The sequence below is a fragment of the Vombatus ursinus genome, unplaced genomic scaffold (genome assembly GCF_900497805.2).
Source record: "Vombatus ursinus unplaced genomic scaffold, bare-nosed wombat genome assembly UNPS02014812.1, whole genome shotgun sequence".
Taxonomy (NCBI): domain Eukaryota; kingdom Metazoa; phylum Chordata; class Mammalia; order Diprotodontia; family Vombatidae; genus Vombatus; species Vombatus ursinus.
The window spans coordinates 102,317,220-102,334,494 of NW_020954590.1; the positions used below are offsets into that span (position 1 = coordinate 102,317,220).

At 38.5% G+C, this 17,275-nt stretch overlaps 1 protein-coding gene across 3 annotated transcripts in view; it reads left to right on the forward strand.

The window, feature by feature from the left end:
- Positions 1 to 2,498: 2,498 nt before the first annotated feature.
- The window catches only part of LOC114054066 (zinc finger C2HC domain-containing protein 1A-like), a 54,570-nt gene continuing 39,793 nt past the window's right edge, over positions 2,499 to 17,275 (forward strand). For all 3 annotated transcript variants that reach the window (XM_027877145.1, XM_027877147.1, XM_027877146.1), the window contains exons 1-3: positions 2,499 to 2,580; positions 11,861 to 11,937; positions 14,259 to 14,375. In XM_027877145.1, coding sequence (XP_027732946.1) covers positions 2,565 to 2,580; positions 11,861 to 11,937; positions 14,259 to 14,375 — 210 coding nt within the window. In that variant the 5' untranslated portion in view covers positions 2,499 to 2,564. The remainder of the gene's footprint in view (positions 2,581 to 11,860; positions 11,938 to 14,258; positions 14,376 to 17,275) is intronic.

Genomic DNA, 17,275 nt, shown 5'->3' on the forward strand with positions numbered 1-17,275 from the left:
TCAGGGAATACTTATGTAATAACAAGCAGCTTGTTAATTGAAAGCTATATAATTACACAAATCCAAACCAGTCTAGACGATCTCTCTATCTCACACCCCACATAACTACGGCTTCAAATCATTACCTGCAGTGTCCTTCCAAGATTCGTGTCACATGAAGACTTCCTGTGATGAGGTGAACCCTCTCTTCCTGAGGAAGCCTATTCCATTTTCTGAATAGCCCCAATTGTAAAGAAATTTCCCCCCAAGTCAAGTCTAAATTCATCTCTTTGCACCTTTAAACCATTGTTCTTAGCTATATTAATCTCCGTTAGATTTCATCTTAGGAGATTCAGTTCATCATTCTAGCCTGCTGAGATCTTTCTGGATGTTGTGTTGGTCATCCCGCCTAGCTTTGGGTGATCTGTAAATTTAAGAAGTATGCTAGTGATGTTTTCATCTAAGACCTTGATAAAAGTGTTAAATGACATAAGGTAAATGGCATATCCTTGAAACATTGCATTGGACAGCTCTTCTTAGAATTAAGCAGAGGAAAATATTACTACCTGATGAAATCTGGCAGTACTATGAATAGATGGTACCAGCAATAGCTTACATCTAAGTTTTGCTGTGGTTAATTTAAATGCTTATCAATTGCCAGGTAATAATGATAATAGTAATAAAAGACTAAATATGATTCATTTCTCACACTCCAAATCAAATTATCAAGGAAAGACGGGTTGCCAGGCATAAACGCTAAATTGTTTTCATGTTTATTTATATATCAAACCAAAATTATCTGTTGATATCTCCATGTGAGGGGTAGCTAGGTGGCACAATGGATAGAGTTCAAATCTGGAGTCAGGAAAAGACATCTCCCTGAGTTAAAATCTGATCTTAGATACTTATTAACTGTGTGACCCTGGGCAAGTCACTTAACCCCATTTTTTGCCTCAATTTCCTTATATGTAAAATGAGCTGGAGAAAACTGACAAACCATTCCAGTGTTTTTACCAAGAAAACCCCAAATGGAGTCAGACAGGACTGGAACAACTGAACAACAAAAATTCCCATCTGATTCAGAATGGAAAAAAAAATGCTTGATGTGGAGTCAGGGGACCCAGGTTCAAACGCATGGCGTTGGTTATTAGCCATAAGAGCCTATTTCTTCTTTCGTAAAATAAGAGAGTTGTCTAGATGAATCTAATTCTTTGATCCTATGACCCTGCCAGTGATGAACCCCTTCTATTAAGATTTTTCAGTTACATGCAGGTCTGTGGCCAGGCTTTGAGGTTCTCAAGGCAAAGAGTTATGCTGCTGCCTGGAGGCTAATTTTTTAGTGTAAGGATGCTAGTGTTTCAAACATGGAAGAAATAATCTGTTAGAAATGAGGCTTTATCTAGTGATAAACAGTTGGGATTTACTTTTTATCTTGGGCTCAAAGATCAGTGACAAATATGAGTAGGAAAGGCCAAAAGAAACGATTTCACCAGTATCCAGAATAATTTTAACAATGATCTCAAGGCTAGATTCCAAGACTACATTCTAATATAACTTAAACATTTTATGGGGGAAAAAAAGTACACTAAGGACTAATTAAGGTAGGATGTAAGCAAATTCAGTACTTTGATATGTGTTGTGTTTAGAATATGACTAGGAATGAGGAGTCCTGGATCCTTTCCCATCTAGACTAATTCCATTCCTGATCTTGGGGCCATCGTCCCATTCCCTTCTCGGGATCTTAAATAGGGGGGTGAAGGTGGGGAAGGGGATCGACTAGATCATTACCAAGATCTACTCTGGATAAAAACCCCATCTTTTTTTTTTCTTACAGTTTTAAGGATTTAAGAAATATCCTTTCTTTCATTTTTGGCTATGGGCAGAATATGAGATTGACTGGCAAAATGTAAGGTGGGTATACGGATGGCTGCAGGTTTGGTTTTTTCTTCTAAGTTTTCTGGGTGGATGGGGAGGCAGAAGAAGGTAAGTGGCAAAAATCTAGAGGAGTAATAGAAATTGCTGGAGAGCAGGTGTGAGCCGGTGACTTGGGTATGCAAAGGATGTGGGCTGTGCTGGGTCTGGTGGGCTGGGGGTGTCCTGTGGAGGGGAAGCAGGGGGCATGGGGTATGTGTACAGGGCAGGGGGAGAAGGGAGAAGGGGGCTGGGCATCAGGGTGTCCAGGGAAGAAGGAGGCGGGGAGCTGGGGGGCAGGGGTGTGGGCGTGCGGCTCTGAAGAGTGGAAAACGGAACGGTGGACTGGGCAGATGCTCAGGCGGGGGTGGAAAAGATGCCGGGATCTAGCGGCCAAGGGGCGGTAAATGACCACGGCGCCCAGGAGGGAGGAGGGATGGAGAAAGAGAGTGGGGGGGGCGTGATCCTCCTCCTCCTCCTCCTTCCCCCTCCCCCTCCCGTCTCCCGTCTCCCAAGCCCCTCTCCCCCCTCCTCGGAGGAAGCTCCTGAGCCAATGGGAGCGGGGGATGTTAGAGGGTGGGAGGCGGCGGCCGCGTTGCTAAAGCAGGAGCCTGGGCGGCGGCGGCGGCGAGAGCTGGAGGAGCCGGAGCCCGAGAGCAGGAGCCTGTGGCGCCATGGAGGGGCTGGGAGGTGAGCGAGAGGCCGGGCAGAGCGGGAACGGCCGCCCCCGTCCGGAGCGACCCCGGGGCCTGGGGGCTCAGGAGGCGGGGCCCGGGGTGGCCCCGGCCTCGGTCTGGGGCGGGCGGGAGGGGGAGCCGGGGAGAGGGGGCAGCGCGGGGCGGGCCGGCGGCCGCACCTTCTCCCGGCCCCGCCCCAGCCCCTGAGCCCCTGCCCGGGGGAAGTCCCGCAGCCCTGGGGCATCCTCCGAGGCTTCCTCCGCTGTGATTTGTGCCCCTCTTCTCCGGCCGGGACACGCCCGTCCCCAGTTATGTCCCTCCGTACGTCCGTCCATTCCTCCGGCCCGTGGTGGTCTCGGTGCGTTTGATTTCCTCAATAAGCCCCCCCGCCCCCCCCCCCCTTGGACTCTTCATTGTCTTCCTCCCCCTCCTCCGCGGCCGCCGTGGGGCGTGTCCCCCCCTTCCGCTTTTTTGCTTGGGCCCGTTTGTTTTGGGAACCCTAAAAAAACAAAAAAACGGCCGCCCCCCCCCCCCCCCCCCCCCCGCGCCCCGAAGAATGTCCGAGCGCGGCCCTGGAGCCCCGGCCCCGGGTCCGAGGTGACCCAGGGCAGCGGCGGCTGGGCGGCCGAGGTTACTGCCCTTCTGCCGCTTGTTATTTCTGTTCACTTGTCCTTCCGACACCCCCGCATGGGGGCGGTTCATCGAAAACCAGAAAGTTGGGTTCCTCGGAGATTTTGATCAATAGCAGCTGTACAGTTGACTTTTAAAAGGTGTTCGGCCCTGGGGCCTCTTTCTGTTCCTTATTTCTGCCTAGTTTAACATCAGTTTTGGGAGAGTTGTGTGAACTTGGAGATTGGCCTCGTGGTACAAAAGGGGAAAAATTTTGTGGTGTGAAATGCAGAGTAAAATGATTTTTCCCCTTGAATACTCAATATGCCAAAGGGCAACTAAAATGTATTATGATGAGATGATGTGAATTATTTTGCAGAGTTTCTTTCATCCAAGAACAAATTTTTCCGTTTAATCTAGCAGCTTCTTGGCTTTTCCTTCATTTGTCCTGCTTACAGTCATATCTATGCCAAATAAGTGTGTAATATAAACACTTTGAAGAAGAATGCAGAAAATGTTAAAAGCAAAGTAGTTTTTTTTAAACCAAATTCTGTTTGTGGCCAGGAGTAATACATTAGGACTTACCTATCGAGTTCTAGATTCTTTTTTTTTTTTTTCCTGTAGTTTAATTGGCAGATCACTTAACTGTTCCAGTGTGTCTGTAAAATAGGGGATGCTGGTGATTATTCACTTAAGATACTAAAATGTAAGATTTAAAAAAAAAAACTTTATGGATTAATTTTTAAAAATTTTATTTTGCATGGTCAACATTATTGAGAGATAATTTAATATTTTAAAGTTTTTGAAATCTTAAAGTTATGCTTTTAAAAGAGCAGAACGCTACTAGTTCTCAACAGCTAAAATCACAACTTTGATACTTGGAAATCTTTCAGATTTCATTGGTACAGGCTCTCCCTTCAGTGACACAGCACCCACCAGAGCATTTATTAAAATCTTTGCCACACCCTCCAGTTCATCACCGAGAGTGTGTTCAGTCTTCTGGTGAATTTAGCTGCTTTTTAAATACAAAATGAGAAAAGAAAAACCTTTTTAAGTGCGGAACATAAGAGAAGATTCAATATAAAACAAATTTCCATTTCAAGAAAACCTATGTAATAAATACAACACATTGTTTTAAAGCTACCCAGCCTTTCTGTGCTTCCTTCTAGGTTTTCTGTTGTTCTCTGCTGCACCTTCCCCCCATCCTCCAGAGAAGGCTACAATTAAATGTGAATATATATATGCATTTCTATGCACACACACACACATACACACACACAAAGACTGTACTATGCATATTTCCGTTTGCCATTCCTTTCTCTGGAGGTGGATAGCATCTTTCTTTTTAGGTACAAGTCGTTTCATGTTTTTCTAAATCAACCAGATAATCATTTCTTGTATCAGAGTAGTATTTCATCACAATCATATACACACACAGCTTGTTTAACCATTCCCCAATTGAGGGGCATCTGTCATTTTAGCCAATCTGAAAGGTGTAAAATGATATCTTTTATTTGCATTTCTTCAATCAGTAGTGATTTAGAGAATTTATTTCAAATATCTCTGGCTATTTATCTATATATACACATATATATTTTGATTTTTTTCACTGAAAACCTGCCATTCATATCCCTTGATCAATTGGGGTATGACTCATATTCTTATAAATTTGACAAAGTTCATTATATATTTGAGAAATGAAACCTAAACAATATTGAATAATATTGGTGACACATAGTGTAGTTTCCCTATTTTTCTCTTTTAATTGAATTTATTTTAGCTTTAACTTGGAGATCATGATTACTATCCCTGCTTTTTTTTTTTTTTTTTTTTTTTTTTTTGTTGCTATGTAATGGGGTTGAGTGACTTGCCCGGCCTTACACAGGTAGTAAGTGTTATGTCTGAGGTCAGATTTGAACTCAGGTCCTCCTGAATCCAGGGTTGGTGCTCTATCCACTGTACCACCTAGCTGCCCCTCCCTGCTTTTTTTACATAATAAATTCTACTCCAGCCTTTTATTTTATCTGTGTGTATTTTATTTTTATTGTGTTTCCTTAAAGTGACACAGTGTTAAATTAATATTTTTAATCCATTCTGCTGTTTCTGTTTTATGGGTAAATTCATCCCATTCACATTCTAAATTATTATTCTTCATTACCCTTCTCACCCTATTTACCTTATCCCTCCTCACTCCTCTAATTTACTTCTACCAGCTACCTTGCTCTCCTATGCTTTAATCTACCCACCCCTATAAGAGTCCCTCCTTTATTCTCTCCCCCCACCCTCTATCTTAATCTACCTGTCTTTCTATGAGTTTCACCCTTAACCCCTCTTTCCTCCTAATTCTTAGTCTAAAACCTTTCTAAAAGTCCTTCCCTTATCCTATCCCCTTGCCCTCTTCTTTCTAAATACAGAAGACTTTTATACCCTTCTAGATGTATATACTGTTCCCTCTTTAACGCATTTCCTATGAGAGTAAGGTTCCAGCACTACCAGTCCCTTCTCATGCTTCTCTATCAAGCCTTCCTTCCATGCCTCATTTATATGAGGTAATTACTCCTTTCTGTTTCTTCCTAGCAGTTTTATTTTTTTAGAATCACCCTATCATGCACAGCTCAGCCCAAGCTTTTCTTTCAAACTACCCAGATATGATGACAGTCACAAGAGTACTGATGACATTTTCAGCTATATAAGAAGTAAATGGTTTGATTTTATTGAGTCCCTTGTAATTGGTCTTTAATATTTGCCTTAAATTTTTCCTGGATCTTATATGTTGAATTTTCCATTAAGTTCTGTTCTTTTTGTTACAAATGCCTGAAAATCTTTCATTTTGTTATGTCCATTTTTCTTTTTCATTTAGGGTATACTTAACATTGCTGTGTAAGTTACCCTTGTTCATAACCCCAGCTCTTTTGCTCTACAAAATATAGTGTTCTAGTACATACAGTCCTTTAAAGTAGTAGCTGCTAGGTGTTGGGTAAACCTGATTTTAGCTCCACAGTATGTAAATTGTTTTTATTCTTGTTGCTTACAATATTTTTTCCTTAACCTGGGAACTTTGAAACTTGGCTATGATATTCCTCTAAGTTTTCCTTCTGGGATCTCTTTCAGGTGGTGATTGGTGAATGTTTTTCTATTTCTGCTTTACCTTTTTGTTCTAGAACTTCAGGGCAATTTTCCTTGATAATGTCTTGTAATATTGTATCAAGAATCTATTTTTGATTGCAACTTTCAGGTAGTCTCACTATTCTTATGTGATCTGTTCTCCAGTTTTTCTGAAAAGATGTTTCACATTCTCTTCTATTTTTCATTCCTTTGAGTTTGTTTTATTATCTCTTGGTGTCTTATAATGTCATTAGCTTCCCCTTGCCCAATTCTAGTTTTAAAGGAATTATTTTCTTCCTTAAGTTTTTTTATTCTTTTTTTCCAGTTGGTTGACTTTCTTTTTATAATTTTCTTGATTTTTCTTGGATTGCTCTAATTTTTTTCCCCTAATTTTTCCTCAGTCTCTCTTAGTTGATTTTTAAAGTCCTTATTAAGTTCTTCCTAGAACTCTTTTTGGGCTTGTGACCATTTGAAATTGGTCATTGAAAAAGGAGTGACTTTTTAAGACCCACTATCTTCCTCTGAATATGAACCAGATCTTCTCTATCTCCATGGTAGCTCTCTCTGGTTGGGTTTTTTCTCCTTTGCTTATTCTTTTTTTTTTTTTTAATTTTTAGCAGCTTATTATTGATATTCAGGTTCTAGTCCGAAGGTATGGGGAATTATGCCCCAGGCCTCAGGTCCTTCTTATTGTTATTTTTTGAGCTCTGTCTGGGGACCCAGCCTTGGACACTCCTCTCCATCTATAAAGCTGGGGCCCCTAGCTACAATGTCCTGGAAAAGCTCTTGCTCCCTGTGGTCCCTCCAGAGGCTGCAAATTTCAACTGTTCTCTTTGCCCTGGAGCCAAAACCAGAGATGCTGCTCTCCTGTAACTGCCAGCAGGGTCCATGCCCCGCTGCTCCACCCCACTCACCAGGTATGTGCCAGTTCCTTCCCCCCCACAACAGCACCTGGATCCCATCTGGTCAGTACAGCTGTGTTTGGTGTCCCTTGACAGAGGAAGGTGCTTCCTCTTACCACTGAGCCTTCCAACCCCCACACTGTTCATGAGGTGAAAGTTCCTGAGGCTGAGGCTGCTTCCCAACCCAGCTGCCCCCAGGACTTGTTGTTTATTGATTCCCTGGAGTTGGCCTGGAGGTGTTTGCACTTCACTCAGGCCAAGCCTCTATCTCTGGAGGTCCAGTGTTTCCTGGGGTCTTCTCATATTGCCTTAGGAGGACAACTGCCTTACCTTAACTTTTGTTTATTTCTGCTGCTCCATGTTCACTTTGAGGAGATGTTCTGTCTTTTTTTTTTGTGGAGGAAATTTGTAGAGCCTAAAGTTTTCTGACTTATTTCACCATCTTCCAAGAATCCTTTCAATTTAGCTGATTTTTCAGAGGGATTGCCACCCACTCTTGAGTCTTGAAGATACAACCCCAGGCTGCCCTTTCCTGTCTACCTTTGAACTTTTGCTTTTCTCTAGACTCATAGGTTGTAAAGAAGCATTGTACCTCCTCATCTAATTATGCTGAAATGAGTTGCAAGGCTAATATATAATATAAAATTGTCCGCTTGTGTTGCCACTAGAGTTGTCAGTTGCCTGGCAACTCCATGGAGGTAGTCAGTGCTTAGTATTCTGGGTTTATATTATTTCATTTCTTTCGCTTCACTCTTTCGTTTCCCCTTCAGGAACTTTAGCCTGTTCTCCTTCATAACTGGGCCAATTTGATTCTCCTTAGACAACCTGGTGGCCTCTGAATGTGGTTATGGACACTCCATGATTTAGCCCAATGCAATTTAGAACTCTTGAACTCAAGAGATGCCAGCCTCAGCCTTCCTAGTAGCAGGGATTATATGTGTACACACCACTCCTAGCTGTCCTTTATTTTAAAACTTATTTAATTTATTTCTTAAGTATAGATTGTGATTTTTTAAAGTTTTTAGATAGTGGTATTTTCCTTCATATCTTTAAATACTATTTCAAGAAAACCTATGTCAACTAGACTAGAACCAGTCTCTAACCTGTGGGTGGCCAGAGCTGAACAAAGCAGGCTAGAGACAGGAGAGTCAGGAATGAAACAAAAGTCTAATTTCAAAGTGAGGAAAAACAGGTTTGCAAACTGAAGTCCTCCTGAAAAGGAGGGCTTGTGGCTTGTGGCAGGGGTAGGGTTTTTAAGCATGAAAACCACAAAAAGGCGGGACCGACACAGTCACTCATAGGTCTCAAGTAAACAGTTCACATGACAAGCCATGCATACAGGCATTTTTAGGGCAATACAGGTGTTCTTGGGTCCTGCGGGAACAGCCCCAAGTTGATTGTCTCAGGTCTTAAGGGTTGTTGAGCTTTGCAATCATTCAGTGGAGTACAGAACCAGAGTTAGCATGGTGGGAACAGGAGTGTAGCACCTGGTTTGGTTCATTTAGGAGTTACAAGCACAGGAATTATTCAGAGTGTTAGAAGATGTAATTGATCACTTTCTGCTGCAGCACTTCAACTGTAGCTTTACCTGTCAGGCCAGAATCTCCTGGGAAATAGGGGAGCTCCAACAAATCTGTTTTTCTTTTCTTTTCTTTTTTTTTTCTTTTTTAAGGCAGTTGGGGTTAAGTGACTTGCTCAGGGTCACACAGCTAGTAAGTGTCAAATGTTTGGTCTGAGGCTGGATTTGAACTCAGGTCCTCCTGACTTCAGGGCCGGTGCTCTATCCACTGTGCCTAACAAATCTAAGTAGTTATTGATTAATATGAAAATCATAAATCCCTCGGTGAACATCTGGTGCTGGTCAAAACTACATTTTGCCAGAGTGAGATCATCCAGACAGTGAGTGCAAAGGATTGTTGTTATGCCAAGTCCAAGACACGGCTTGCTTGCTGGGCCTTAGCTCTGGAAAAGAGTGTTTCCTGATGTCTTGACACCTATAACTCAAGTTTTGATATTGCTAACTACATTGGTTCCCATCAGCATCAATAATGTGGTTAGGATAAATTCATAATAATAGGTCACATTTTTGAGCTTGGTTGTTTGAAAATTTTCTGGCATTAGTGGTACACTGTTAATTTTGTTTTATTTGTTAGGAAATGCTAATCTTATGTCCATTAGCACTCAAATTGTAGCAGAACATACTTTCTTTCTTCCTCATTTTTTTTTTAGGAGAATCACCCAATTGTAGCTATGCAGAATTTTGTATACCTAAGGAGTTTTATGCTATGATAAAATGCTGTGAACTCTCTCCTGCCCAGTGAAGTATCCTTTTTGAAAGGAATTATCAGGCCTGGAGTAGAGAAAAATTGTGGAGCTTTTACTCATTAATTTCTCTCTGAACATTCTTGTCCTAGATGATTTTTCCACAGGGAAAAGATCAACTATAGTCATATGGTAGTTCTGGGATTCTGTAGAACTCTAGAGCTTGTTTATGAGCAAAGGGGAGTAATTATTACTCACTGACATACTGAGTAGTGCACTATTAGGTATTTAACTCTTGTTGTTGGGGCAGTCATTCATATTATGTGGTCCTTTGTATCATGTATAAAGATTAGGCTGTCTCATTTTAGATCTCATTACTCTTGAGATATATTTAAGGTAGAGCTTGGCTTAACCACCATTGTAACACCTCATTTGATACCATTATTTTTATGTCTCAGTTAATAGTCTAAGTGAACAGTGTACACATGTATACTAAAAATTCTATTAAATGAGAAATCTGGGCAACTCTGGCCATTTCTTAATTAAACATAGCAAAGATAACCTGCTTGAACTTTATGTGTAGGAAAACATAGTGCGGTATAGTGACTAGAGTATCAGTCTCATGGTCAGGAACACCTGAATTCAGGTTCTTCTTACACATACTGTTAGTGTGACCCTCAATCTTTCAATGCTCCAGGCAACTCTCAGAAGTTGTAAATTATAGAGAAGATACTGACCTGCACTGTTAGAGGGAGTTCCCTCACCTGTACTAATGAAATTACAGTTCCAGACCCTATCCCTCTTTCATATAGTTGTCTTTAAACACTTACACATAATACAATTTTAATAGAATTTTATGGTTTTGAGAATGTGTTGGTGATTATTATTATTATTATTATGATTTTGTAGGGGGAGGGGGGAAAGAATATAAGAATACCTGAAAACCGTAGAGATTATATGACAGGTTGTATTTCATTGATTAATATTGTGCTGACACTGTAGTCCATCACTTCTACCTCAAGATAAAAGTCAGCAACAACTTCAGCTTTCTGGATTGTTAATGGAGTTAGATGATCCAGGTAGCTGAAGTTGCTCTCCCCAAATAACCTACCTTCTGCTATTGGAGAAGGAAGAACCAGGCAGAGCTTACCCTGGCTTTTGTATTTTGTGTTGCTTAACTTTCACGGTACTGGCCTCAGTCTTTTGTGATAGATATGACAGTATCAGTTAAAAAAAAATAGGGCCTTGAAGTACTAGGGAAATTAGAAGTAAATATAGTTCTTTGCTTACTGTATTTGAATTTAGGTTAGTGGCTGTTATTTGGTTCCACTGGATTTGGGGGAACTCAGTAGATGCTTTAAAATGAGGCTGTCATATTTGTACTGTTTTTTAAATTAAAATTTAATTAGTGGTATTTCATAAATCAATTATTTCTTCAACTTTATTTTAACATAACAAACCAAGAAAAATCATATTAGTAAGTACACATTAAAAGATTGATGAGAAAATAGAAAATTTCTTTTTGTTCTAACCTTTTATAGAATGACAGGTTTTTTAAAAAATTATTTAGGAATAAAGTTAAGTTATATGGTTAGATACTATAATTCTAATATACGATGAATGTTATTGTCAGAGGTAACAGTTGTTTGAATAATAAAATTTGAGTAGTCTAGATACATGTTACATTGTAGATTGTTTTCTGAGTAAGTGAATGACAACTTGTAGAATATATCTTGTGGAGATTAGAGTTTCTTAATATTATTTATGTGATGGTAAAATAATTGTAAATGTAAATGCATTTTGCATGGAAAACTAGGTTATCTTTAAAGCAAAATACTTGTATTAAAATATACAGCACAGTGTAAGATTTTCAATTCCAAAACTGTTATTTTTAGGTAATTACTTTGGGAAACTTCTTTTAGGTTGCTAGAGTGCTTTTTTTTTTTTTAAATTTTCCTAGAGCATTGTGTTCTGAGAGGGTTAACTTGTTTCATAGTCCAACTTAGTTCCATTTATAAGTTGGGGGTAGCTTAGTACCTGGGAATATATGGCTTTTTGGTAATGTTCAAGTCCTTGATATTTTCATTTAAAAAAATAACCTTAGGTTAATATAAATTGAAGAAGATTATGTTTAGAAAGATCCATTTTATAGTCCTTGAATTTTTATGACTTTTTCATATTTGGTCTGAATGATTAAATCACTGTAATAATTGGATATTGTACATTGTGGGTAGCAGATATTAATTTGTATATAGGATTTTAAAATTTAAATAACTAAGATTTTTCACAGAGCTTCATGAATTTAAATTTATTGACCTAACAGCTGTTTAGTAATAAATAAGATTTAGGGTTACATAGTTTAATTTGTGAGCTAAGAAAACTGAAAATTGTTTATTGATTTTTTTTTTCTTTTAGAAAATGGAAGTGTAGTACAAATTGGGGAATTGTTACCATGCAAGATCTGTGGAAGAACCTTCTTTCCAGTTGCCTTAGTGAGTACATTGATTATTTGCCTGTTTGCATCTGCATTTATTAAGCCAGCAATGTGTTGGAATCCACATTGATTGAGGGAATATCTATGTTGATGAAATCATGGATTCATTGAAGTACTACACCAGCTTTGTATGGAACTACCTCCATAGTGTGATAGGTGGATGGGATGCTAGAAAGGACAACTTATACCAGTTAACCTCATTTATTCAATATTCTATTTGAGCTTCATACCTTTTGTTTTTTGAATAATCTTAAGGAGTTCCGTACTGAAGTGAAAATGCTAAGTGATTAATAAATATCTAATAAAGCAGTGAATAAATTAGTTGACAGCTAGCAGAGATCGAGATTCTATAAGAGTGAAAAGCATCATAGAATTCTAGGGGAAGAAGAACAGAGTGAGCAGGGTAGATAGCATCAGGGAGGAGAAAGGGGAGGACCTTTTCAGGAAAGAGAGAATATGTAAACAATAAATTTCACCTATTTCACAATGAAACAGTTTTGAGAAAGTATTGCTGGCATTGATTAATTTCATTTCCATTGAAACCCCTTTGCTGCTGTCTTTGTTCTTTGTAATTACAAAAATAAGTGTGCTCTTTCAGTCTTAACCTTGAAAAGTGGTTTTATTATTCTGTCCATCTTTACAAGTGAAAACGAAGGCCTATAGTATTAAATTACTCGATTTAAGATTTTGAAGTAAGTGTTATCTGGTAGGCATAGTTTTAGGAGGTAGTCATTCAGTAAGGTATCCTATTTAGCATATTAAGTGGTTTCCACAGTACAATGGATTTTGATGAAACTACTTTTAAAAAAATACTTTCTTAGACATGGAAGGAAAACATTACAAGCAGGGGAAACATAAAACAAAGATCTATCAGAAAACCATAATTGTGATGCCAGAGGTAATTTTCATTTAATTTTGTACAGTTCTTTTCAAGGTTCTCATTCTAGTCCTAGAAGTTAAGCGTTATAATAAGGATAACTAGAATAGCAGTAGAATCTTTATTGAAAATGGGGGTGTTTTTAACTACAGTTAATTACTAAAATCAAGGCATAGGAAGTGTTGTTGAGTATGGCTCTCATAATGTTCCAGTGCAGCTAGCCACCCCATTAAAATTGTGTTGAATCTTATCCTTTTGCTGCCTTACTTTCTTGAAGCCAAGAAGAAGAAGGTAAATTGAGTCATGCATCTAGGCAGTTGACATTCAAGTTGAACTAGGGATGTTTTGCCAAAACAAAACAACAACCACCACCACAACAAAAAACTCAAGAGGAACATAATCACTTACTGTCTTAAAATATTTCAGACATTGTTATTTGGAAGAAGGGCAACTTGATTTAATGGAAAGGGCACTGAATTTGAAGTCAGACTGGGTTCATATGCTTATTTGCTGCCTATTAAATTTGTGACTTTGGAATATTCAGGGCATCAAACTAGCTGATATCTTAAGTTCTTCAAAATCATATGATCCTTTGGCTTATCTGTTTGATCCTAGAGAGGAGATCTAATGGGTAGAAATTAGGTTGAGACAGGTTTTAGTTTCACATAACAACTTCTTAACAATGAGAATTATCTAAGCATGTGGACTTTCTTATGAGATATTATTCTTCACTATTCTTGTGAGAAGCTACCTGGCCACTTGTCAGGGATTATGTAGTATATATTCATGCTACAGGTCAAACTCTTATTCTGAGATTCTCTAATACTGAAAAGGTTCTGGAGCTCTTCAGTATCTCAATTCATTATGGCCAAATTACCATGCTAGACCTTTGATAGCCTTTCTTGACTATAATCACCTAAGTTGGCTAAAAACAAGTATGCAATTTTTCTTTTTGCAGGTCTCATTAAGAATGTAATAATTACTTTATTCCAACTTCCATTTCATTCACTGAGTTTCTTTCAAAGGGTAGGATAAGAACTAGAGCAAAAAGAACTACAATGGAAGGTGTTAAAGCAGTTTATAATTGCAGTAGTAGTGGGGTTAGTGTAGGGACGAATACAGATTGCAAAAAATGCTGATGTGATCTGTGGGAACTCGATATGTTAAAGACATAGGAAATTGAATAAGAAAAAAATACAATGTATATGTTTGATATTAGTAATAATGATTAAATAATGGAGTTTCAGTATGTATTAAAACATAAGCATGTGTTATCATTGCTCACTACTGTCTTTCAGATTTTAACATAAACTATGTTTTCATAGTTGCTATAAATACATTGAGATTTTTCCTTTAAAATAGCTTGGCTAAAAATTCAAGAGCTTATATTATTCCTTATTGAAAATAAAATGATGCACTGTGTTTTCTCTTTCCTCTAACAGAAGAAGCATGGGCCAATTTGTCAGAAAACTGCCACTAAAAAACGGAAGGCCTTTGATTCAAGCAGGCAAAGGGCTGAAGGAACTGATATTCCAACAGTAAAACCACTTAAACCTCGGGTAAATATATAAAGTTTGGAATAATACCTAAAGAGAAGGAGTGTATACTCCAAAGTATGTATCCAGCGTTGTACTGATCATGTAAATGCTTATATCAATATCCATAGAATTTCTAAATCCAGTGTCTGGTGAATGGTTTTTAGTGGAAAACCACATCTTAGACTTGTCCTCAAAAGTGGTATCTTATTGCTCTGGCTTGGGAAGAAGAGAAATTTTCTTCTTTAATTTTTCTAATGTAGTTAAATCCGTGATCATCTGGAGAAGAATTAAATGGCATAGACTATACCTTTTGAGAATGAAACTATCTTTTTTTCTGGGATATGAAGAATATACTTTAAGATTATAACCAGACGTTTCGAGTTAAGATTGCAGAGTGAATAAGAGCAGAATAACTCACTTCCCAAATGTACATCATAAAAGATACATGAAGAGTTGTCAGGCCAAAAAATAATTAAGAAAAAAAGAAAGATGCTATAGTCAGTACATTCATCCAGCTTAAACTGGCAAAGGGGGACATCCAGAATTCTGAAGGCATTAAAGATGAGGCCCAGCAAGAGGAGCTGGCTTGAGCTTAGTGCAGATAAAATACATGGGAACTTTCTGGCTTCCAAAAGCAGTGCTCAACCTGGAAGCCTCTGCAGGATCAAATACATCCCAGACACAGAGATCAGAAGGAAGGTTGGAGTGCCTCAGCGGCGGGGACCCAGCATGGTTTAGCCAGCAAAGTTGCTATCAAATGGGCAGCAATAAGTTTATGTATTCAAGAGGCTTGGAAAGTTTGTGGCAAGCTGATGTGAGCCATTCTTGATAACCTTCAAGAGGTAAGCATTTTGTACCCAGATGATACCAACAAACATAGGGCCTATTAGTACTTTGTGCACAGCAAATACCAGCAGAAGGGAAGGGCCAATGGCAGGACCCCAGACAATACCCATTGAGAGCAAATGAGCCTACTGCCCTATCCAAATATGCAGGGGAAATCATGAAAAAAGTCTTAATTCAGGAAGTAAAGCCGGAAATATGAATAAACTAAAGAAAATATTGATGATAAAGGCTTTGTGAATAGGAGGAAGTTCACAAAACAAGTCTGGAGGAAGAGAGAAACTGAATAGTTTCTATGGACAGAGTCTGGGGGAAGGAATGTCATGGCCAGAAAGTCTACTAGAATTCTTTGAAGAGGTTTTTAAAAAGGATATTTAAATGAAATGAGACGATAAAGGAAAGAATTGAAAGGAGAATAAATAGATTAGTACATGAATTAGAAAATCTTAACCAAATAATAGACCCCTCAGAACTTAAAATGAACCACACAAATCAATGACTCATCAGAAAACAGGAAATGTGACAGTGAAATCAAAGAAAATGTAGTGCAAATCCTCTCAGAAATAGCAGACCGACAGAATAGGTCAAGGTAAAAATAATCTAAGAAACATTGTCTTGAAAAATAATAACAAAAAAAAGCCTAGTCACCATATTTTAATAAATCAGAATGAAAACTGCTAAGACTTATTAGAACCAGATGGCACAGTAAAATTAAGAATAATCCACTTATCACCTCTTGAAAGAAATTCTAAAATAAAAATTCCAAGCAACTTCAGACCAAAATCCAGAGCTTCTAGGGTTAAGGACAAAATTACATTGGAAAGAAAGAACTCAAACACCAAAAAATCACAATTGGGACCATGTAACTTGGCAGCTACCACTATAATGGAAAAGAGCACTTGGAACGCAATATTACAAAAAGCTTATAACCAAAAATTATATTAGAAAAACTGAGTATGGTCCTACAAGGGAAAAATGGATGAGGGAAGAATGGATCTTTAATGACATGGAGGACTTCCAGGAATTCCTGATGAAAAGACCAGACCTGAATAGAATCTTTGAAATATAAAACACAGGAGTAAAGAGAAACCTAGTAAGGTAAATACATTGGAGCATTTGGAAGGGACTATATGATGGGTATGTGTTACCATTTTTTTTTTTTTTGGTGAGGCAGTCAGGGTTAAGTGACTTGCCCAGGGTCACACAGCTAGTGAGTATCATGTGTCTGAGGCCGGATTTGAACTCAGGTCCTCCTGACTCCAGGGCCACCGCTCTATCCACTGCTCCATCTGGCTGCTCCTGTATTACCTTTTAATAGATGGAGAAGAAATGAGTGTCCCACCAGAACCCTTTTCACTTCAAGAATCATAGAAAGAGTAAATAATACAAACAAAGCCTGGGGTTGAATTTGTTCTGTTTCAGTGGTCTTAATTTAAGGTTAAAAAAAAAAAAAGAGAGAGGATAAAAGAAATACATGGGTAAGAGGGGAGTAGAAAGGAGATGTGGAACTTAATGTTTCAAATAATTGGTGTACTCCAGAAAAACTATATAAACATGGAAGAAAGTATGGGAGAAGTGGGCATCACATGAAGTTTACTTGTATCCGAATTTGACAGAGGAGGGTTGAAAACACTTGCAAAAAGTTTGGTGTAGCAAAATGACATTCAGTTGGGAAACAGGTGAGAGCAGGGAGAGAGGATTAAAGGCAAAGAAAGAAATGGCAAAATCCTATAATTGATGTCCACTCAAGGAAAAGAGAAGAGGGGCAAGTGGAGTAGAAGGATATTGCTTATTAATGTCAAGAACATTCTTACTACCTTTTTTGTAAACAATGGGATGAGAGATGAGATGTGGAGAGGTAAAAAGTAAGATAAAATAGAAGGACATAAAACAATTTAAAATCATTACTGTGGATGTCAGTGGTATGAACTCACTTATAAAATGATAAAGGATAGATAGCTCATGGAAAGTAGAATCTAATAATAATATGTTGTTTACTGGAAACATTTCAAGGATGTTCATAAAGGATTAAAAGGCTGTAGCAGCACTTATTATGCTTCAAATAAACAAAAAACAGA